We start from the raw sequence: 21,987 nt of genomic DNA, 5'->3' as shown, positions 1-21,987 counted from the left end.
TTGTCTGAAATTCTTTACAAATGCAGCTGCTAAATATTAATAAAACAACTTAAAGGGCATTTATACTGAGAGGTCATTCATCCCTTATACTCATTACCACACGTTGAAATCAAACATTGTTCATTTGAATAGTTAAGAAATATTTTAAACCAAAAGGCAAAAAAAGGCTCAGCAATGCAACATCAAATTGTTCACCTTTTCATAGCAAATTCTATGAAACACAATGTTCCTCTTTTTCCACAACCTGAAAGAAAACAATAAAAAAGAAAACACCTCTTCAATGAGTAACATTTTTTCTTACAATCTTTGGTGGCAAAGTCCTAAAACTCTAAACTCAAAATCATGGAGACATGTATGTTCCTCCATAAGATTCTTAATAGTCCAAAAAGGGCCAGCCCATTTTTTTGGCCTTTTTTACAAAATTACAATTACAATTATATATAATATTATGAAGTTCCAAGTATTATAGTGTATTCATTAGTTAACAATAAAGCCCTGAATTCAGACTATTAGCTAATTAGTAACAGCTACCCTCATGTCTGTATGTTAAATATGAAGAAGCGAGTGAAGCGTAAAAGTGACATATTTTAGGTTTTTACACTTTTTGTAGGGACTAAACAAAGAAGATATAACATGTTAATTAGTGAGATTTAAAGGTGCTGGCAGGTTGTTTTGCCTTTGGACAGAGCCTGGCTAACTGTTTCCCTGTTCCCAGTCTTGTGCTAAGCTAAATAGCTAACTGGCTGATGGAGGTAGTTTTCATATTTACCGTACAGACATGAGAGTGGTTATTGATGTAACTCTCTTGCAAGAAAGCGAACAAGTGTATTTCCCAACACGCTGAACTATTCTTTTAAGTATGGGGCTATAATTGGGAGTTGATCAGCCTAGTTAAGCATAAAGACTGGAAGCAGCAAGCCTTTCAAAAATATACCTGATGCTTCCTATTCAAGATCTCAGGAGGTGGGAGCCTATCTCACTGCGCGAAACATTCTCAGTAGGTTGCAAACACTGTCAGTAAAAGACAAACCACCAGTGTCCAGATCTGCAGTGTCTGGATTGAGATGTAAAATACTTGAAATTTTACACCCTCTGATGGACATCATATTCAAAACCTTTCGATGTACAACATGGATCAAAAGTGACCTGTGTTGAATGCTGAATGTTTCTTTGTAATATCTTTTTAACAAATGTATGTCATCACCCAGGATTTTAAGAAATAATTAATTATTTTGGTTTGATTTATTGTAAATATTTATTGTAAGTCATTATATGAATTTCTCTGTCTTGCTATGTAGAGAAAGAAAACACATTGTTTACACATCTAACTGAAACTTGCAGACATGGGTATAAAAAAAATTGTATACAAGACTAAATATTATCATTCTTGTGTCAAATGTATCGTTTTTGCAGCAATTCTGAATATACAAAAAACAATTAACTCTTGAAATGTTATGTTAATTTGTGACTTTCCCTTCATGATATACATATCATTGTATCACATCAAATAATTGATTACAGTGTTATTGATCTGAATATCAATTTAATATAAAAAAAAATTTAACAGTGTCAACATCTACTTTTATAATTATTATATAATTATTACTATTGTTTTATTGTTTTCCCATCACGGACAATGATAACAATTATCCTCGGTGTGTTTGTCACTATGATCCTTGCAGATGGGTCTGTTGCACTAAAAGCACCAACTGCTGACTTTTCGAACATTGTAGTGAACTATACTGATAAAAACTCTCTACATTTGAAACTGTCAACATCCACTTGTATTGCTTTGTACTTTCTGTTAGTGTATACACCTAGAACAAATTACCACAAACTGCTGATCTGACACCTCTTCCTTTTAACTTGAGCTGAGACATTCTCCTGGGGTTGGGTCATTGTTGGGTTTTGAAACTTCAACCCACACCTGATCATAGGCTCTTTGATGGACACCTGTGGTGTCTCTTCTAGGCACCTCCTCATGTATGACAAGCTCTTTGGCCAGCTCCTTTATGAACAGCCGTCGTACATGGGTCACATCCCCCCATGTAATCAGGGTGTAGTGCAGTGAAGGTGGCAGAGTGGTCCACAATAAAATATGTTCCATATTGTAAAGAGAAAACATAAATATTAAGTAATAAAATGCATAAGATGCAAAGATAAAACAAAATAATTTCTCTGGTCACTTTTGACCCATGTTGTGCCTCAGAGGGTTAACGACATTATAAGGGCTTTTGATTTTTATATTTAAAATGAGTTATCATAGATCTATAGAGATAAATCCACAGCAACAAGGCCGTGGATGACAGTAGGTGTTCAGCTAGTTAGTTATCATTAAGACTTGTGTTGGAAATACAATGAATAATAATTAACAAGGTAGCTTGCTGTTGTAGGGTTTAGCCAGAATCATTCAATACCGTAACTCTTGAAATGTTGTGTTAATTTGTGACTTTCCCTTCTCAATATACATATCATTGTATCACAGCAAATAATTGATTACAGTGTAATTGATCTGAATCATCAGTCATCAATCATTCAATACCAGTGTTAGAACCATTCATACAAAGGAGAAATACCTGTTAATAATTAATATTCATGACAGCTCCCCAAAAGTGAAGACAAAACGTCTCGATCTCCACCTGGTGGCTGGCTGCAGTATAGGTCATAAACAACAACCCGTCCATATTAGTGGACATGGGGCCAAACTAAAAAATCAAAGTACAAGTCAAATAATTTTTTCCCAAAGATTGTTTCTGTCATTTTAGCCAGTTCTTATCCACTGGTGTATGTTCAAGAGTCCATTTTTCTGATTTGTTTTAATTAGTTGACAGCTCATTTAAAGGCACAATTTCTGAAAATTAGCGTTTTGATACTTTCACAGTATTTATATAACACCTAGACCTGCTTTATAATCAAAAAGGACATGGACATCTCACTTTGTACAATATGGGACCTTTAAGTGGGCATTTTTAAGAAATAAACAGAGCACACTTTGTAGAATCGCTGTGAAACAGAAATGTCATGACATCAGTGGTCACCCTGACCACAACAAATAAAGTGAGCAAACAGCCATAGTCATGGTGTCCTCTTGTGTAAACTTTGAAACTGCATATCAACAATACAATGAGGAGATGCCACAGACATTCACATCATTCACAAACTTATAGCACTGTTATGAATGTGGAAAGACAAAAATTATCCAAGCCAACACCTTTAGTACATTATATATGACTATGGAGCATGACAGAATACATTTTTTCTTCAGTTAAATAAAGGTCTTGTTATTCCTTTTTCCATTTAATTGAGCATGTGGGGTCATATAACCATTTATCACTTGGATGAAACACTTGGATAAAACAAGACCGTTTCTTTTAGTTTGAAAAGAAAGTTTATACTCAGTTTAACCCCTGACGTTTCTTAACAATATGTTTCTTTTGGTAAATTGTTGGCTTCTGGTTCTTTTATATGTCAAATAATGACATATTTGCAAATAAGAGCACATAGAGCAACTGCTAAAAAAAGGTAACATTTTTAAACAAAGTAAGGATTATGGTTGGAAAACAGGGTTTTCTTACAATGTATTATTGTCAGATAAATTGTGAGACACAGCAAACATTTTGAAACACGATGCTTAACTTTGACTTGGCATATTTGAGGGGAACAAGGTCAGGTGACCCTAACTTTTCATACACGCCCTGTTACCTTCCCCAACCCAAAACTAAACCACAGTTTGTTTGAATCAAAGGGTAAAAATAACCTATTAGAGTGTATCGATCAAACATCAAACATACCAGGGATCATATCATACTTCATGACGTCCTTGTAGGACTTTGTCAGCAGAAATTTCCCTTTAAAAGGCTGCCAGTGCCTGTAGACATTCACAACCCCATCAGCCATGAGAGCGGTTGTGCTTGCCCTGACTCTGGCCCTTGTGGGTGAGTATTATTTCTGTTCTCTCCGAAAGTGTGACTTTTGAAAAATGCAGTTTTTAACAGAAATTGCAAATAACTTTACATTTTGTATTTGGATATCTTAAAATAATGTATTTGAAATGGTCATTTTTAACAAAGAACTTAAAGTTGGACATTGTTTACCCCAGCACACTAGTTAACACCTCACATTGTTACCTAAACATGTATTGTGTCACTTGACTTTCTGAGGTTTTTGGTATTACGTTTCTGTGTGTTTTTATTTTAATGCCACATTGCATTTTAAGTATCATACACCAATATAATGAACTATACCTTCCAAGTACAACTTCATTGCAAGAGAATTACAAATATATAATTTTACACTGCCAATAAACTACAACATAACATCCTCTATTTGAGCTTATTTGGTTAAATCTTGAACAATACCAACTAGGAAAGAGAAGTATACTTCTCTTGAACATTATTTAGATCTACTGGAAATGACTTTGTTTACTCTTATTAGGCACCTGTAGCAAACTACATACTGTATATTTGATGCTTTTATGTTACAGTGCAGGCTAACTGGTTGCTGTTTCCAGCGTTCCTGCGCTCCTGCTTTTCAAAGTCAGATTATGACCTTAAAATATCAAGTCAAATGCAATTTAATGTAATACTGTAACTACTTTTAACAAGGAACTCAAAAAAATGTGTTTAAACAAAAAACAGATAAGGCAATCTATCATTGCTACAGGAATGAGGAATATGAGATTTAAAAATATCAGTATCAGAGTAACTATACTGTACTGTATACTGTACACTGGATACTGTACATTTATGAGACAAATACAGTATCTTGTCTGCTCTAGGTGTTTGAAAAGGGTAAAGATCTCGACCTTTTCCCAATTAGATCTAGTTCATTTACAGTAAAAATAAACATTCTCACTTCATTATTTTGTTTTCTAATTTTAAGATTTTGTTGGATTATTAATTTCTTTTTAATTTCATTTCAGCTGGTCAACCTCATAACCTTGGTAAGTTCAGTACTGTGTTATAATTTTAAAGGACAGTTTCTATTTTTCCAAACAATAAATGGAAACTTGTGAATAATTGGAAACACAATGCCTTGCGTACATTTACCACAGCTAAATTTACATGAAAGTGAATTATTCTGGTAAAATACAATCAATTTCATAATGACGTCATATATAATTGTTTTGAGGATAAGGTAGAATACTTCTCACTGAGTGAATTGTTCTTACAGCTCCTGATTTTGTTGCCGGTAAGACTTATGTGTACAAATATGAGGCATTGCTCCTGGGCGGTCTGCCGGAGGAAGGTTTGGCAAAAGCCGGGCTCAAAGTCAGCAGCAAAGTTCTCATCAGTGCTGCAGCCCAAAATATATACATGCTGAAGGTAAAGATCTAAATCACGTTCAAGCAACAATCTTTTTACTTTTAAAATACAAACTGCCTTGTAATAAATCTTATCTTTCCACTCTAGCTTGTGGAACCTGAGATCTATGAGTACAGTGGCGTCTGGCCAAAGGATCCTTTAATCCAAGCAACCAAGCTGACTTCAGCCCTAGCAGCTCAGCTCATGACTCCCATCAAGTTTGAGTATGCTAATGGTGTTGTCGGAAAAATGTTCGCCCCTGAGGGAATCTCAACAATGGTGATGAACGTTTACAGAGGTGTCCTGAATGTCCTTCAGCTCAACATCAAGAAGACACAGAACATCTACGAGTTACAGGAGGTTTGTCAAAGATCCTACAGTAATGATTATAAATCCACTACGGGAAGTTGAATCTCTGCAGTAAACGTATATACTTTTCTCATTAGGCCGGAGCTCAGGGTGTGTGCAAGACCCTCTATGCCATCACTGAAGACGAAAAGGCTGAACGCATCCTTTTGACAAAGACCAGAGATCTGAACCACTGTCAGGATAAGATCATGAAGGACATAGGGTTGGCATACACTGAGAAATGTGTGAAGTGTCAGCAGGTAGGTTCAAGCCCTACACCGCATACATCTATGAAAGTAGAAAATTTTGCATGATTAAGCAACTATGTGGTTCGTCTTCACAGGATTCAAAGAACCTGAGAGGAGCTACAGCATACAGCTACATCTTGAAGCCAGTTGCTAGCGGCATCCTGATCCTGGAGGCAGGTGTCAATGAGCTGATCCAGTTCTCACCTTTCACTGAGATGAATGGAGCTGCCCAGATGCAGACCAAGTATGTCAATAGATACTGAAAATGTAGTAATGGATGGAAGTTGGAAGTTTGAATTTAATGAAGCTGCAGATTAACCTTTTTCGCATTACCTTTAAGGCAATCCTTGGTCTTCCTTGAGATTCAGAGGGCCCCTATTGTACCCATCGAGGCTCAGTATCTTCACCGTGGATCTCTAAAGTATGAGTTTTCCACTGAGCTTCTTCAGACACCCATTCAGCTCATCAAGATCAACAATGCACAGGCCCAGGTATTGTTTCAAACTGCTTTAAGATCAGTGAAGTCATGAGTAAAAATATGTGAATCTCTACTATATCAAACAACTTCCCCTTCAATCCTGTGTTCTTAGATTGTGGAGATTCTGAACCATCTGGTTGCCAACAATGTGGAAAGAGTCCATGAGGATGCCCCTCTGAAGTTTTTGGAACTCATTCAGCTCCTCCGTGCAGCCCGCTTTGAAGACCTGGAAATGCTCTGGAGCCAATTCAAAACCAAACCTGCCTACAGGTGACTTAGAGTATTTTAACATTTTAATAAGATGTAATATATATATATATATATATACAGGTTCACTCACTCTGTCTTCTTTCAGACAGTGGATCTTGGATGCCATCCCTGCCATTGGAACTCCTGCTGCTCTGAGATTCATCAAGGAGAAATTCCTGGTTGATGACCTGACGGTTGCTGAAGCAGCTCAGGCTTTGATTGCATCTATTCACATGGTGACAGCAGACACTGAGGCCATCCAGATGGTTGAGGTGGGTAAACCATGAAGCAAGTTACTTTGTCTGTAATAAAAATGGAGGTATGACACATTTCTGATTGTTGCTCTCTTCTAGGCCCTGGCAGTCAACAGCAAAATAGTGGAAAGCCCAGTTCTGCGTGAGATTGCTCTCCTTGGCTATGGTACCATGATTTCAAAATACTGTGTTGAGAAGGCTGTCTGCCCTGCTGAGCTTATAAAGGTGTTATAATTTTGTTCTTTTTTATATTAGTTCAAACTCTTATGCACATTTCTGGATTCTAAAAGGAGATCTTGATTTCTCATTTCCCCCAACAGCCCATCCAGGACCTCCTTGCAGAGGCTGTCGCTAAAGATGAGACCCAGGATATCATCCTGCTCCTGAAGGTTTTGGGTAACGCTGGCCATCCTAACAGCCTTAAGCCAATCACAAAGATCCTGCCCATACATGGCACTGCAGCTGCATCTCTGCCAATGAGAGTCCATGCTGATGCCATCATGGCCTTGAGGAACATTGCAAAGAAGGAGCCCAGAATGGTGAATTCTGAACACCAAAGAGTATTTCAACCTTTTACAAGTTTTTACACATAACTCCGTACTGAGTTGGCTTTCTCTTTTAAATTAGATCCAAGAATTGGCTCTTCAGCTCTATATGGACAAGGCTCTTCACCCAGAGCTCCGTATGCTTGCATGTATCGTGCTGTTTGAGACAAGGCCTACAATGGGTTTGGTAACAACTCTTGCCAACATTGTGAAGTCAGAGCAGAATCTGCAGGTAGCAAGCTTCACTTACACTCACATGAAGTCCCTGACGAGGAGCACCGCCGCTATCCATGCCTCAGTGTAAGAGTACTCTCTGATCCCCGTTCATTATCAAGTCTATCGCCATAAACTGATGTCTGGTTATTCAGCTCTTTTATGTTTTCATTGCAGGGCTGCAGCTTGCAACGTTGCTGTCAAAATCTTGAGCCCAAGGCTAGACAGACCAAGCTTACGTTTCAGCAAAGCCATCCACATGGACATCTATAACAGTAAGGCCAATGTTACATCTGGTTTAAGTTACCTCATCTTTCTTTTCTTCTGAAGCATCAACTAACTGCATCTCATCAAACTCTTTTAGGTCCCTTGATGCTTGGTGCTGCTGCCAGCGCTTTCTACATCAACGATGCTGCCACCATTCTGCCCAGATCTATTGTGGCTAAGACCAGCGCTTACCTTGCTGGAGCTGCTGCTGATGTTCTGGAGGTAAAAGGAAAATAGGAAAAAACACCTGCTCTCTAATGCATTCAATGAGTAATTTGAAAATTACGTTTTTAACATCTTGAATATTTCATAGGTTGGAGTAAGAACTGAGGGGCTCCAGGAGGCTCTTCTGAAAAACGCTGCACTTGTTGACGATGCTGACAGGATGACCAAGATGAAGCGTGTCATTAAGGCTGTAAGCAATTAAACACCAGGAAGTCGCAAATACAAGGCTAGAATAGCATACAGTAGCACATGATAAAACACAGCAGGATCTTGATAAGGTGGATTGTGTGTTTCGGTTTTCCTCAGCTCTTTGAGTGGAGGTCTCTGCCCACCAACACACCTCTGGCCTCCGTCTACGTCAAACTCTTCGGACAAGAAATTGCCTTTGCCAACATTGACAAAGTCTTGATTGACCAGGCCATTGCGGTATGATTCACTATCTATCAACCTCAAGACCAATAACAACCATAACAAATTGTTTATCACAAATTTTTGTGAGACACAATATTTATGATAAACTCTTCTCTACAGCTCACCACTGGACCCTCTGTTCAGGCATTTGGTAAGAACGCCGTCAGGGCTCTGCTGTCTGGTGCTTCCTTCCACTTTGCTAAGCCTCTGCTGGCCACTGAGGTGAGGCGTATCCTGCCTACTGCTGCCGGTCTTCCAATGGAGCTCAGTCTGTACACTGCTGCTGTCGCTGCCGCAACTGTTCAAGGTGAGTGGGAGCGAGAAAACATCCACAGTTAAGCTTGTTACAGGTCCCACTTATCCCGCTGATTGTGCTGACTTGCTCTTGAAGTACTTGAAAACAGCCATTTCAGCCAATCCTGATACAGCCTTAACAAGTCTTGACTGTTGAAAATACCTTAATAATATCTTGTAAAGCCTAATATCATCATCTATACCAAATACTTTCTTTGCAAATGTATAAAACCAAATGTATATTTAGCACACATCACATTGCTTTTCCAAAGAAAAAAGGAAACAGTGTGCTTGGCTTTAATAAAAACAACATTAAAGCAAAGGTACATGATATCATCTAATAGTGGAACCAAGAGCGTTAAAATGATTATGCTAAATGGTGACGAATGGGTTTATTTGTTTTCTTAGTCAAGGCCGCCACAACACCAGCTCTGCCAGAAAACTTCCATCTTGCTCACCTTCTGAAAACAGACATTCAGCTTGAGACTGAGATCAGACCAAAGTAGGTACAACAAAATAAAAGTGCAAAATATATCATATCATGAAATGTAACATACAAATGTCCTCTCCTTCTAGCGTTGCTGTGAACACATTTGCTGTGATGGGGGTAAACACCGCCATACTCCAGGCTGCCCTGATATCAAGAGCTAAACTCAACACTATTATGCCCGCCAAAATCGCGGCAAGACTTGATATCAACGAGGGCTACTTTAAGATCGAAGCTCTGCCTGTTTCTGTGCCTGAAAACATTGCAGCTGTGCAGTAAGCCTGAAAATTTTAACTCAGTGTGTAACCTGAAAAATATGAAATTTCTGTCACTTCTAAGATGTATTTATGTTTAGAGCCTACGTGATTAAGTTCTTGTTCTTTCAACAGTGTGGAGACTCTTGCTGTGGCAAGAAATATTGAGGATCTTGCTGATGCAAGAATCACTCCCATCATCCCTGCCAAAGTCTTGCAGCCCATCTCAAGGGAGATTCTCACATCTAAGGTTGTTTCATCTGCTGCTACTAGTTCGGTGAGCTTTTAAGTCTTTTAAGTCTTTTAAGATAGCTACAATAGTATCTACATTTACAATATAGTTCACATGTCTTTCTTGTTCATAGTCAATATCCTCAGAGATCATTCATGAAGCAGCTGCCAGGCCCATTATAAAACCCAAAGCAGCTCAGTTTAACAAGAAGTACTGTGCTAAAGCTGTTGCCATTGGACTGAAGGGCTGTTTCAAGATTGCCACTGAAAACGCTGCTTTCATCAGGGACATTGCCCTGTACAAACTGGCTGGAAAGCACTCTGTTGCACTTTCTTTAAGACCAAGTAAGTATTGGGATACAATATCTGTGCATTTTGTTGAAGCAGCGTGCACAGAGCAGTTATTAATGCAATTATTTAATGACACTTTCAGTTGAAGGTGAAGCCATTGAGAGACTGGAGATAGAGGTTCAAGTTGGACCAAAGGCTGCAGAGAAGCTCATTAAACAGATTAGTCTGAGCGAAGAAGAAATCATTGAGGGAAGGCCAGTATTGATGAAGCTCAGGAAAATCTTGGCTCCTGGTCTGAAGAATGGCACCTCATCCTCCTCTAGCTCAAGCCTGAGCTCCAGGTCTTCTTCTGCCTCTTCCAGCTCCTCATCTCGTGTCAGCAGCAAGGCCATTGATGCAGCTGCTCCAGCCAGTAGACTTCGCAGCAGCAGCAGCAGCAGCAGCAGCAGCAGGAGTAGTGTCAGCTCCTCCAAGTCCAGCTCCGCATCTAGCCTTGCATCGCTCTTCAGTGCTAGCTCAAGTTCCTCTCGCTCCAGTGCTCGTCTCTCAAAGGTAAACACCTCAAAACTATTGTGTGACTTTGCATGGAATAATATTAATGTGTCTACATATCACGGTAAACATGGAATCTGACAAAAATATTTCTTCTGATCCAAACAGCAAGTGATTTATCGCCCCAAGTTCCAGAAGAACCACAAGAAGCAGGTACATTTAGATGGTGCTTCAAACAATGACAAGGTATTCGCAGCTTTTTCATGGAGGCCTTTAACTGTCATACATTATTGTTGTAGACTCTCACCTCTCAAGCAACCTCAGCAGCAGTTTCCGTTAGCAGAAGCAGTGCCTCAAGCTTTGAGGCCATCTACAGAAAGGTGAATCTTGGTCAAATCTTTTCACTGCTGGGTTTGTTGGTGTACTCACATGAATTAACCCCAATTGTTCCCACAGAACAAATTCCTTGGCAATGAAGTTTCTCCTACCTTTGCCATCATCGTTCGTGCTGTCAGAGCTGACAAAAAGGTGCTGGGATACCAACTGGCAGTCTACTTGGACAAACCAACCTCCAGACTTCAGATTATTCTGGCTGCCTTGGCTGCCGATAACAACTGGAAGCTCTGTGCTGATGGAGTTCTGCTTAGCAAGCACAAAATCACAGTAAGGCACTGTCTTGCTTTTATCATAAATCTTAGGGCATAATATAAAAAGGCTACCATTAAAATCAGCTGCCTTGTCGTCACATCTACTGTCTCTCAATAGGCTAAAGTTGCTTGGGGAGCAGAATGCAAACAGTACGACACCATGGTCACAGCCGAGACTGGTCTTGTTGGTCCAAGCCCTGCAGCTCGCCTCAAAGTGACCTGGAATGAACTACCTTCTGCCCTTAAACATTACGCAAAGAAGTATGACACTTCATATGCACTGTCTTTAGCCTACTCACATGCAATATATGCAAAATGTCTGATATTTGGAAATTCTTTTACAGGGTGTATGACTACATTCCTGCTTCCATGCTGGCTGGCGTGATTAAAGGAAAGGACGAAAACATCGCCAAGCAGCTCTCACTTACAGTGGTTGCCACATCTGACAGGATCATTGACCTCATTTGGAAAATACCAACAGTATGAATAATTAAGTACTTCTCCCAAAATATAAAATAAGTCCTATTTGTTTTTACTCTTTTTTTTTTAATAATTGTGAATTATTCTGTCCACAGCGTACTGTCTATAAGCTGGCTTTGTACCTTCCCATTGCTCTGCCACTTGATGGAATCAGAGGTCTAACCCCCTTAGATAACCTTGCAGATAAAGTCCAGTACTTGCTTGCAAAGGCTGGCGCAGGTAATGGATGACCTAATTGTTTAATATGAAATGCACTGGCAGCTCTGTGCCAAGGAATAAAACCTGTTTTTTGTCCTTCACAGCTGAATGTAGCTTCACCAGAGACACACTGACCACATTCAACAGCAGGAGATATAAGAACGAGATGCCCTTGTCTTGCTACCAAGTTCTGGCACAGGATTGCACAGATGAGCTGAAGTTCATGGTTCTGCTGAAGAAGGATCACATTGAACAGAACCATATCAATGTGAAAATTGCTGACATGTGAGTGTACATTAAAAACAATAAAGCAACTGTGGTTTTCATCCATAAGCTAACAAAACTAAATAATATTTTAATTTCTGTCCCTCTAGTGATATTGACCTGTACCCGAAGAACACTGACGTGATCGTGAAGGTCAATGGAATGGAAATACCCATCAACAACCTGCCATACCAGCATCCCACAGGTTTCTATACACATTCATCCCACCCTCAAAATCTTGTACTGTAGTAGTAACATGTAATTTTATACTGCAAACTACACGTCATGGTCCTGATTCCCCAGAGTTGTTAAATTATTTGTATGTGATGTATTTATATTAGCTTGAAGTGAATTATTATGAAACTGTTTTTCTTTCTTACAGCTAAAATCCAGATCAGGCAAAAGGATGACGGCATCTCTGTGTTTGCTCCTAGCCATGGTCTTCATGAAGTCTACTTTGACAAGAACTCATGGAAGGTAAATGCAACATCAACTATTATTTAACAATAGATCTAAAATGTATATCTCTTCATTTAAATATAAATGTCTTTTCTGCGTAAATTAATTACAGGCTTAAAACTGTGACCTCGGAGAAAAAAGATTTTACACTTTTGATCAATTTGACAGATACTGTATATTTGATGCAATGTAATGTCTCTGATCTTGCCATGCAGGTTAAAGTTGTAGACTGGATGAAGGGACAGACCTGTGGACTCTGTGGAAAGGCTGATGGGGAAGTCAGACAGGAGTACCGCACACCACACGGACGCCTGACCAAGAACGCAGTCAGCTACGCTCATTCCTGGGTTCTGCCAGCCGAGAGCTGCAGGGACAACACTGGTGAGACACAAAGCCACATCCTTTTTAAGATAAATGACCCACCCTCTTTTCCACTGTGATGCAACACAATAGCAATATCACTGCATATAGTTTTTTAAACATGTATTGATGCACTGAATCCACCAGAATCTCACCTTTCTCTTACAGAGTGCCGTATGAAGCTTGAATCTGTGCAGCTGGAGAAGCAGGTAAACATCCATGGCCAGGAATCCAGATGCTACTCTGTCGAGCCTGTGCTGCGCTGCCTGCCCGGCTGCTTCCCTGTGAAGACCACCACCGTCACTGTTGGCTTCCACTGCCTGCCTGCTGGTGAGTCTGCAAGAAGTTACAGCTGATTCAAGAGACAGAATATTAAAATGTGGAGGAAAAAATACAATTGCTCTGCTCCCTTCACTTGTGCAGATTCTGCCCTGAATCGCCCTGAGAGTCTGAGCAACACCTACGATAAGAGCGTGGACTTGAGGGAAACAGCAGAAGCCCACCTAGCCTGCAGCTGCACTGCTCAGTGCACTTAATAACACTTTCTTCCGCCAGTCACTTACATCATGTGTATGTTTTGAATGTAATTTTAAATAAACTGCATCTCAAAATATGTTTTCTGAAAGATATTTTCAATTACGGCAGCTTCATAGAGCTACAGTGATGCATTACTTAAAGGGAGAATGCACACCATGAGAAATGTCCCTCCATCCTATCATTGTCAGTGGGCTAGAAAACATCTTTCAGCCTACTTTACACTGTTAAATGCAGATCAGTCTATGTGATGGCAGCTGAAAAAGAATTATTAGAACATAATTAAACATAATTAGAACCAGGGTGGATATTGGTGATGTGAGGATGGTCAGATCACATTTTAATAATTGAGACGTTGCTTCTGTTAACAACAGAAACTGCTGCTTTTTGCTTTTAATGGAACAGTTTGGGAGGTTTTTCATATGCTCTCAATAGACACCTCCACAGAAAAACAGAACGTCATCACTCCCAAAATAGTTTTACAGAAAATTAAATCACTGGGTTGAGTGTTTCTTCAATTTCAATTGTCAAAAAGAAAGTATCAGACACAACTTTCTGTGGCCACTGTATTGAGTACATTTCCTTTATAATGTACTTTAAAGCTACATAACATAACCCATGTACCATATCTGCAGACTTAGTATTACAGATGTTAATCAATAACAATGATGTTTACCAATACTGCAAGTCAGTTCAGCTCCAAAACATGCAAGAGCAAGAAGCCATTTATCACAATACTTACCTCTTTACTAGACGGCTCTGTTGAACTGCTGCTACTTCACTGTGTGGTTTACCTCATTGGTCTTCATTTTGATAAGTTGACACAGATGAATGAGAGGGGACAGGTGAATCAGTCCTGTTGAACTCAGAATTGTTTCGATAGAGGCCAAAAAAGGTCAAAAGACAAAAGACATGTGTTTCAAGAATGTATAATGAATGTTTTTCAAGAATATAAGATCATCTGGAATACATCATGTCACATTCCTGTGGTAAGAATTATTCTCATCTGTCAATATAAAGCCACTAAAATAAACATATTAATGATTAATTAAGAAATAGTGAGAGGATTTTACATTCATATAGACATCAGAGTGGTCTAACCTCTGTGTTCTGCTACACATTATCTAATTTGTTTTCAACTGTACAGGCTTTTAAACATCATACATCTCCCACTACTAATGCAACTAACTGCAACAGTTACTAGAAAACAATGTTATCAACCACATTTCTATATCAAAACTATAGAAACACATTTCATATTTTACCCAGTTTCTTATTGCATTCAGTGAAACAGCAGCATTAAATCTACACTCTAAAACATTGTGCCAGTTGACAACTTCAACAGCTCATTACCAGGACACATGACCTTTTGTGGCACACCTGCGTTGCCAAAAAATACTAGCCTAAAACTTAGACATAAGATTTTACTGCCAATACAAGATGTACAGTGCCACATAAATAAATAAATACATTTACCACATAGTCTAATTAATAAAACAGTAAGATAATAAAAAAAGGAACAATTAGATTACAACTCTTCTCTCAGTCACACAGAACACCAGCAGCTAACCAGACTCCTGTGGTTGGCTTCGACTGTTTATTTTTTAATATTTAATCATTTTACAGTCTATCTGCAAGTGTTTGGCTTTCACAATTCAGTTGTATTTCTGAAATACCACAAATCATCCATAATAAATGGACATTATTCTGATGAAAGTTTTTGGCTTCATATAGAGCTGTTCTTTTCCTTTGTGAGTGTGTGGCTGCTGTGGTCTTCACTGTCGTTCCACTGTTTGTGCTGAACCGGAACATTTCCATTAAGAAAGATGTTGGATTCTTCAACATGTTCAGCCTTTCTCTTTGGTTTGGTTGAGCTGGAAATCAAATTTGACAAAGAGTCAGGGATAGACAATAGCAGCGTTCATTTACAGGTACGTTATGTCATGAATTTTGTTTTTCACAAATCATTGTGCAAATTACGTCACTGTACCTGTTTTCTGGGATAAGGCAAAGCGTGCGATACAGGTCGGCTGTTGATGGTGATGTGAGTGGGACACATCTGGGTGTGGGGGAGGTGGTGTCAGACGGGCATTTGATGAGCTTTTCCGGAGCCGACGCTGCACTCGCCTTTGTTTCAGCTGCAAAGATGAGATGAAACTTTATTGATGTTCGTCAGGATATATAATAATAATTGACTTATTGATAGTTATAAATAAAAACAACAAGCAGGAAAAAAGAATTACAATATAAACCCATACTATAACTCAAATTTAAGTAAAGTAAAAAAAAAAGTGTAAGCATCATCATTCTCATTCAGTTTATTAATTATAATTATTATTCAACAATCAAGTAAGATCAAGAACAAATACTACACAGTATCTAGGTGAAGCAGGCCAGTACAATACACAGGAGCAGACACTCACATATCAAAAAGGCACTTTTAGACTTTGACATCTGGGGCTTCTTTGAGTCAGCAAATGGACTAAAGTTTAAAAACTGGTGTTTGAGCCACGTTGCTCGATCCTCCTCGAAGGCCTTCCTCTGCAAGTCAACCAGATACAAGTTGCGCTTTTTAAACTTAAAGTGAGCACACAGATTCGTGTCATCTCAGCACACAGAGCACAATTTGCTGTATTCCCTAAATTCTACTACAAACCAATTTTTATAAAAAAAAAAAAAAAGTGTTTTATAAACCACCTCATGGCTAAGTCTTATAGCTGCTTCAGTGAAGTTCCTCCTCTCCCTCTCAAAGATCTTTCTCTGCTCCTCGAGGGTCTTCCACTCCTCTCTGAGGCGCTCTTTCTCCTGCAGCATGTAGCAGTCACTCAGCAGGGACGCCGTCTCCTCGTCACACGGAGAGCTCAACTGCTGCTACAAGAAAAAGAACAGACGTGGTTTGCTCAGCCAGGATGTAATAAACACTGAGTTAAAGTTACAATGGTCAAGTACGAGACACAACATTAAAGGTCACCTACTATTCAAAACTAGCAGTTTAAAATGTCCTTTCAACTCCTTTTCAAATTTGATTGATTGTCTCAGCAATGCCATTGGCAACTTGAACTTATGAACTCTCCAGGGAGCTTAATGGCTAAAATTTCAGGGTAAATTCAGTCTTACCTGCAGGAGCTGCTGTTGTGTTTGAATAAAGTCTTTGCACTGCTGGACCTCCAGCTTCAGTCTGTCCATTTCCTCTTCATGAGTCTCTTGGGAAACAGCATCAGTGTTTTTTCTCCCGCCCATCTGAGCCAAAGATGCTGAAAAAGCAACGCAAAAAAATCAATGTTCTTCTATGTATTGATTTTAACAGAAAGTAAGGATCCAGTCTGGAATGTCATTCGAAAATCTGTCAGTCTGTGTATTAGTTGTTGCTTACTTCTTGAGTTTTAATGGAGAGAACTGACCAGTGGTCACAGTTTCATCCAACATACTACCAGAGAACTGATCAATGGCTTCAGTACATAATGTTTCTCTTAGGTTGAACAATGTTCCTTGTTCTATGACTTTACTCTTTCCACATCAACGGTACAAAGACACTTGTTTTTTGGGATTGAGAGGAATCCAAATCCCCTGGAATTCCTTACATAACACAAAGTTACATTCCCTCAAACAGTGACAGTATGCTGCTTGAAGACTACCTTGGCTGTCCAATTTTTCAACGTGGCTCTTGAGTCTCCTCCACTGGAGGCGAATACTGTTGGTCAGCTTCTCCCGGGCATTAACGCAATACAGCTCCACGCTTTCTTTACTGGAATCAAACACTTCCTCTTCCTCCTCCGAGTCAGCCTGACAATGACAATGAAAGTATTTTTCAATCTATTGGTAGCACATCTGGCAAACTAAATAAACTAAATAATAGGCATGAGGATGATCATCAGCTCTGAATCAAATTGTGGTATATTTTAGCCATGGTTATTGTGTTTGTGTGCATAATCAGCCACTTTGCAATCAATGTTTTTTGGAATCTTTCCATCTAACTTGGTTGTTAAAATACTGGGAGCAAAAAGGGAAAACGTGGTTTAATAACCCCTGGTAAGAGATCTACTGTATAATGTCTACATGCAGTAGTGAGAGCAGTGACTTGGAATGAGAGAATTAAGAAAAACAACTTGTCCTACCTGTACACCATCATCTTGACGTTTGTCGACTGTCAACGTTGGTTTCCTTGAACTTAGAATGGACACCATGTCTTTTTTCATCTGCTGCAACACTTTCTTCAACTCTGCATTTTCCAGCAACAACTCCCTTTGTCGAGCGTCATAGTCGCTCAGTAGAGTCTTATACATCTCCCCCTCATGCCTTGGGATGAGAAAGACAATCATCTATGTTTATTCATCCGTTATAATCTCATGTAACGCAGCGCCACCATGTTTGAAGCCTGTGTTCCTAAAATAAATCTGTGTCAACTAGAAAACAGACAGGAGCTGATGTGCAACTTGTTTGAGATGCCAAAGTAGGATAAGTAGTATGTCTCAGGTCATGCTGCTTATTTTTTTCTCGTGTTCCAAATATAAATATTTCTTTAGATACAGTAAAATGACGAGACAGAAGAGCAATAAGAAAGTGAACTTACTTCGCCTCTGTCTTTTCAGTTTTCCAAAGGCTTCTCTTCCCATCAGCTCTTCCAATGTTGTTTAATACATCAATGGCTGGAAGCAAGAAAGACAAATGTAAAACATCAAAAAAGTAGAGTCTCAAAGGGCATGTAAACGTAAAGGATGAGGCTGAATAGGTTTTCCATTTCACCTTGTTTCCTCTCCTTTTTGTCAACCAGAAGTTGATTCAAGCGCTCCTTCAGTTTGTTAAACTCTCTTTCTTTCCTTTTCATCTCATGATTGTACTGGCTGGCCCGGCTTGCAATTATGTTCTGCAGTTTTTGCACCTGGCAAGGGGGAAATAAAATGAAAATAAAAAGTGTTTACTGTTTAAATTGTCATCCTTATCCACCTAAGAGAAAAAACCTGCCTGAGGATTCACTCAACATTGTCTAGTAATTCCAAGAAAGTACCTCTTCTTTTTCATTTTTCAGGCAGTTTTGCACACTCTTCACTTTCAGCTGCAGCTGTCGTTCTCTCTCAAGGAGTCCTGTGTTCTCTCTTTTGGACAGTTCAAGCTGCTCCTATGATAACAGAACAACATTGACATGGACAACGTTTAACATAAGAGTTCATTTTTTCAGAATTGCCAAGCAACTCTTGAAGTGCTTAGTTTTGGTTCCACATTTGTCTGGTCATCGAATACAATATTAATATGGAGGAATCAGTGGTTTCAAATGTTACTGTACTTTTAGTCGGGTGCTGGTGAGCTGCAGGAAGTCTACATTGCTGCTGGACTTAAGCTGCTCCACTTCCATGTTTTCCAGGGTTCTGAGGCCCCTGTGGTGCAGCTGAATCAGGTCGTACATGCAATTCAGCACAGCCACAACATTCATCTCTGAGCTGCCGTCCAACTCTGTCCAAACTGGTGGCAGGCCAAGAGATGACACCTCCTGTAAAAAAAGAGAGTAGAGTAAGAAAAGAATATAGAGCAAATGATGTGAAAGACCAGCCAGACTAGGAACAAGCATTTATATATCAATAACTGCGCTAATAATACATCAAAGACACATGTGAGGTTACCGACCTGATTGATGTGTGTTAGACATTCTTGCACGTTGTGCTCTTTGCAGAAGGCACTGAGCATGTAGGACTTTCTGTGCAGTGGCAGCGATGATTGGCTAAACTGTCTCAAGGGAGATGTTCTACATTCAACAGAGCTGCTGCAAATATCCTTGACTTCTGCAGGAAAGAAATGTCTGTCAAATATATACAGCATGGCCTTTGCTAATTAGCTAATGCTTGACAAGAAAAGGAAAACACTTCATATAGAGTAAATGTTAAAGAAATTAAGGTTACTTTTGGCACAAAAACTAAGAACAGCATTCATCTGCCATTTGTGTTAGTTTAACCTGTTCCCAACTCCCAAGGTTTGTGATACAGAGCACAAGACAAAATTACAAAATACAGTGACCTACACATAAGGTTGACGGCAGCACACTGTAGTACTATCTTTCAGTTCATCTAACAAATGAGGACATAAAGTCAAAATCATACCACAAAATATTGTACAGTTTCGGAGACATGTTAAGGTGTTAATGAATGTTAGTTTCATTCAGCTCACTCGTTCACAGTGCATATTCACTGGTCTTCAAAGATGTCAAAATCTAAACTCACCCAGGGAGGACTCTGGCATTGTTGCAGTGCAGCCTTCAGGCTACGTGTCTGGATCATCTACTACATGTGCAGTATACACAAAGCTCACCACAAGATCCACCTACGCACTCTGCTCCTGAAATAGAGGGTCAGATTAGCAGTGCCCATTCAACACAGTCTGGATTACAAGGCAATGAGAGTAAACATGCACCGGTGAGGGGTGGAAATACGCAGCAACCTAAATAACAGAGTGTGAGGACAGCAGATTCACACGGGCTAACTCATTCATCTATCACAGGCAACGAGCTAAACAGTGATCACATAGTGTACTCACAGCCATCCTAAAGATTATTTAAAATCCTATATTAAAATGTGGTTATTTAGAGTCTTTGACAAAGCTTATTATGATTGTTATTATGATCTTGTTGTGGTTGTTGTATTATACCACATCACTGCAGGAGTATTTAACAGGTTACAGGTTGGGACCAGGCCGGCATCTTATCTCAATGCTCTTATCATCAGCTGATCAGACTAATCCCAGACAGACAGTATGAGGATTTGTCTGCAGAACCACACAATCAGAAACATGATGACATTTTTTTTCTCCTGTAGGAATAAAGCTTATGTTTTCAACAAATAGACACAGATATTATTGAATACTTAAAGTATCATGTACAACACTTCATCCTGGCAGAGCAATTATCAGAGCACTGGCAGAGGCTGCATTTATAAATTGAATGTTTTTATTTGTTGAACTTAATTGTTCATGCATTTTAGTCACAAAAATGCTGTGACTCACCATTAACTCAGGGGACCTACCCTTTGGTTTCAGTGATACTTAATCAGCCTGGCGAGACAGATGGCAAGCCTACAGCCACAAAGCTTAATAGGCCGAGACCCTGCTTAGACTGACTACCCAACAAGTGTTAACCTTTAACTCATTAGTCAAACTTAGTATGGTATAAAAGAGTAGAGCATAAAATCTACAAAGGGACATTTCTACATAAGCATTTACAGAATTGATTTTAAGGTAGGTGGGGATTATGATAAGAATGTGCTGTTAATATGAGTGATATTTTAGACAGATATACAACCTCGGGGGGTACTTGATGGGACCACAGGAGACAGCTCAGACCTGACTAAAACTAATGCAGTCTAATACAACAGCCATGCAATAAATCATACATTAATAAAGGTTTCTATTTAGTCTATGTTGTCACCCTCATTGTGGGCAAGAAATTGGACACACCTCTCAGTACAACATTAAGGCAGTACAGTTCAACAGCACCACAATCTACAGCCTCCAAAATGACCATGAAGCTGAATCAACACCTCTCTAGAGCAGAAAACATGAGCATTATAACCTTCATGAAAGTAGGATTCACTGCAGGGCTGTTGTATTAGATTGCATTATTCTTAGCTAGGTGGTGTACCTTATAAACTGACATGTTACGTTAGATATCACAATTTCTATGCAGTCCATTTGAAGTTCCCTCAGTGCACTGGACAGGTGAATGTAACGTTATGTAATGTAACTTTAAAGTGTACTCAAACTGACATCTTAGCTACTCTGTCATTGCTGGAACACAAAAGGCTGACATTGACTTAGCTATATGACCAGAGAATATTTACTAGGTTACCTTACTTCTACATGCCTTCTGACAGTTAAGTAAAACAAACGCTGGTTGTGTCACATTGTTTTAGCTAGCGTTTACATGAACTGGACTGTAAGTTAATTACATACAAACAACCGTGGAAGAACCTGAACAAATGTAAGTTATGTTGCTGAGCTATTTCCAAGACACTGTTCCCTCAACAACTCATGTTTTGTTCATAACGTTAATAAAATAAAACAAAGCAAAGGCTATGCACAATCTTTACAGAGCAGTCAGCGTTAAACTAACCAAACGTTACCCTCTGAGTGCCCCGTCACCTCGAAACAATCTGACATTGGAGCCGAACGACTGGCTATCTTAGCCAAACAAGTTGACTAGTTACGAAAGCAGACGTTTAAAATGTTTATTTCATAAAGAAGTGCATAACAAAATGTTTCCAGTACTTACTTAACGTTGCCGTTTGTGATGTATTCCCCAATTGCTCCTTGCTTCACGATATAGCAGCTCCTTAATCCATGTCGGTCCAAATGACAGTACACACCACTGCACGCAAACCAAACAGCACGCTAATTGGACGACTCGTTGTCTAGCAACCAAGCACGGCTCACTATGATTGGCCCCTGGCTGTAAGGCACTTCAACGGCAATTAAT

The 21,987-nt window shown here is 39.3% G+C and overlaps 2 protein-coding genes across 2 annotated transcripts; one reads left to right on the top strand and one right to left on the bottom strand.

The window, feature by feature from the left end:
• Positions 1-3,895: 3,895 nt before the first annotated feature.
• Positions 3,896-13,534, top strand: LOC139287279 (vitellogenin-1-like). Its single transcript, XM_070908244.1, has 34 exons — positions 3,896-3,935; positions 4,922-4,942; positions 5,173-5,324; positions 5,412-5,663; positions 5,750-5,911; positions 5,995-6,143; positions 6,240-6,390; positions 6,490-6,647; positions 6,733-6,898; positions 6,980-7,105; positions 7,201-7,419; positions 7,508-7,725; positions 7,816-7,913; positions 8,003-8,127; positions 8,219-8,320; positions 8,437-8,556; positions 8,662-8,848; positions 9,244-9,337; positions 9,412-9,597; positions 9,712-9,853; positions 9,942-10,152; positions 10,241-10,650; positions 10,759-10,803; positions 10,890-10,970; positions 11,047-11,253; positions 11,356-11,498; positions 11,582-11,717; positions 11,813-11,936; positions 12,020-12,200; positions 12,290-12,384; positions 12,562-12,656; positions 12,854-13,019; positions 13,167-13,328; positions 13,422-13,534. The coding sequence occupies exons 1-34, from the start codon at positions 3,896-3,898 to the stop codon at positions 13,532-13,534; spliced, it is 5,037 nt and encodes a 1,678-aa protein (XP_070764345.1).
• A 1,710-nt stretch (positions 13,535-15,244) lies between these two features.
• On the bottom strand, positions 15,245-21,821 carry LOC139288004 (afadin- and alpha-actinin-binding protein-like). Its single transcript, XM_070909236.1, has 14 exons — positions 21,784-21,821; positions 19,742-19,856; positions 19,152-19,306; positions 18,814-19,017; positions 18,538-18,648; positions 18,276-18,411; positions 18,103-18,178; positions 17,648-17,828; positions 17,168-17,315; positions 16,650-16,786; positions 16,230-16,403; positions 15,956-16,073; positions 15,523-15,670; positions 15,245-15,406 (listed from the first exon to the last, which is right to left on the bottom strand). Exons 2-14 carry the CDS (start codon positions 19,758-19,760, stop codon positions 15,259-15,261), a joined length of 1,755 nt encoding a protein of 584 aa, XP_070765337.1. The 5' UTR covers positions 19,761-19,856; positions 21,784-21,821; the 3' UTR covers positions 15,245-15,258.
• Between the last annotated feature and the right edge of the window lie 166 nt (positions 21,822-21,987).

The sequence above is a fragment of the Enoplosus armatus genome, chromosome 7 (genome assembly GCF_043641665.1).
Source record: "Enoplosus armatus isolate fEnoArm2 chromosome 7, fEnoArm2.hap1, whole genome shotgun sequence".
NCBI lineage: Eukaryota > Metazoa > Chordata > Actinopteri > Centrarchiformes > Enoplosidae > Enoplosus > Enoplosus armatus.
The sequence above is the reverse complement of the archived record's forward strand: the minus strand, read 5'-3'. Positions and strand labels throughout refer to the sequence as shown.

What these genes read in the sequence shown, in the direction of transcription:
- LOC139287279 (XM_070908244.1), top strand. Translation starts at nt 3,896, where the DNA reads ATGAGAGCGGTTGTGCTTGCCCTGACTCTGGCCCTTGTGG. An exon ending in AATGTGTGAAGTGTCAGCAG is followed by an intron (nt 5,912 to 5,994) that starts GTAGGTTCAAGC and finishes TCGTCTTCACAG; the next exon opens with GATTCAAAGAACCTGAGAGG. An exon ending in GCCATACCAGCATCCCACAG is followed by an intron (nt 12,385 to 12,561) that starts GTTTCTATACAC and finishes TCTTTCTTACAG; the next exon opens with CTAAAATCCAGATCAGGCAA.
- LOC139288004 (XM_070909236.1), bottom strand. An exon ending in TGAAAAATGAAAAAGAAGAG is followed by an intron (nt 18,412 to 18,537) that starts GTACTTTCTTGG and finishes CCCCCTTGCCAG; the next exon opens with GTGCAAAAACTGCAGAACAT. An exon ending in CTATAAGACTTAGCCATGAG is followed by an intron (nt 16,074 to 16,229) that starts GTGGTTTATAAA and finishes GTTGACTTGCAG; the next exon opens with AGGAAGGCCTTCGAGGAGGA.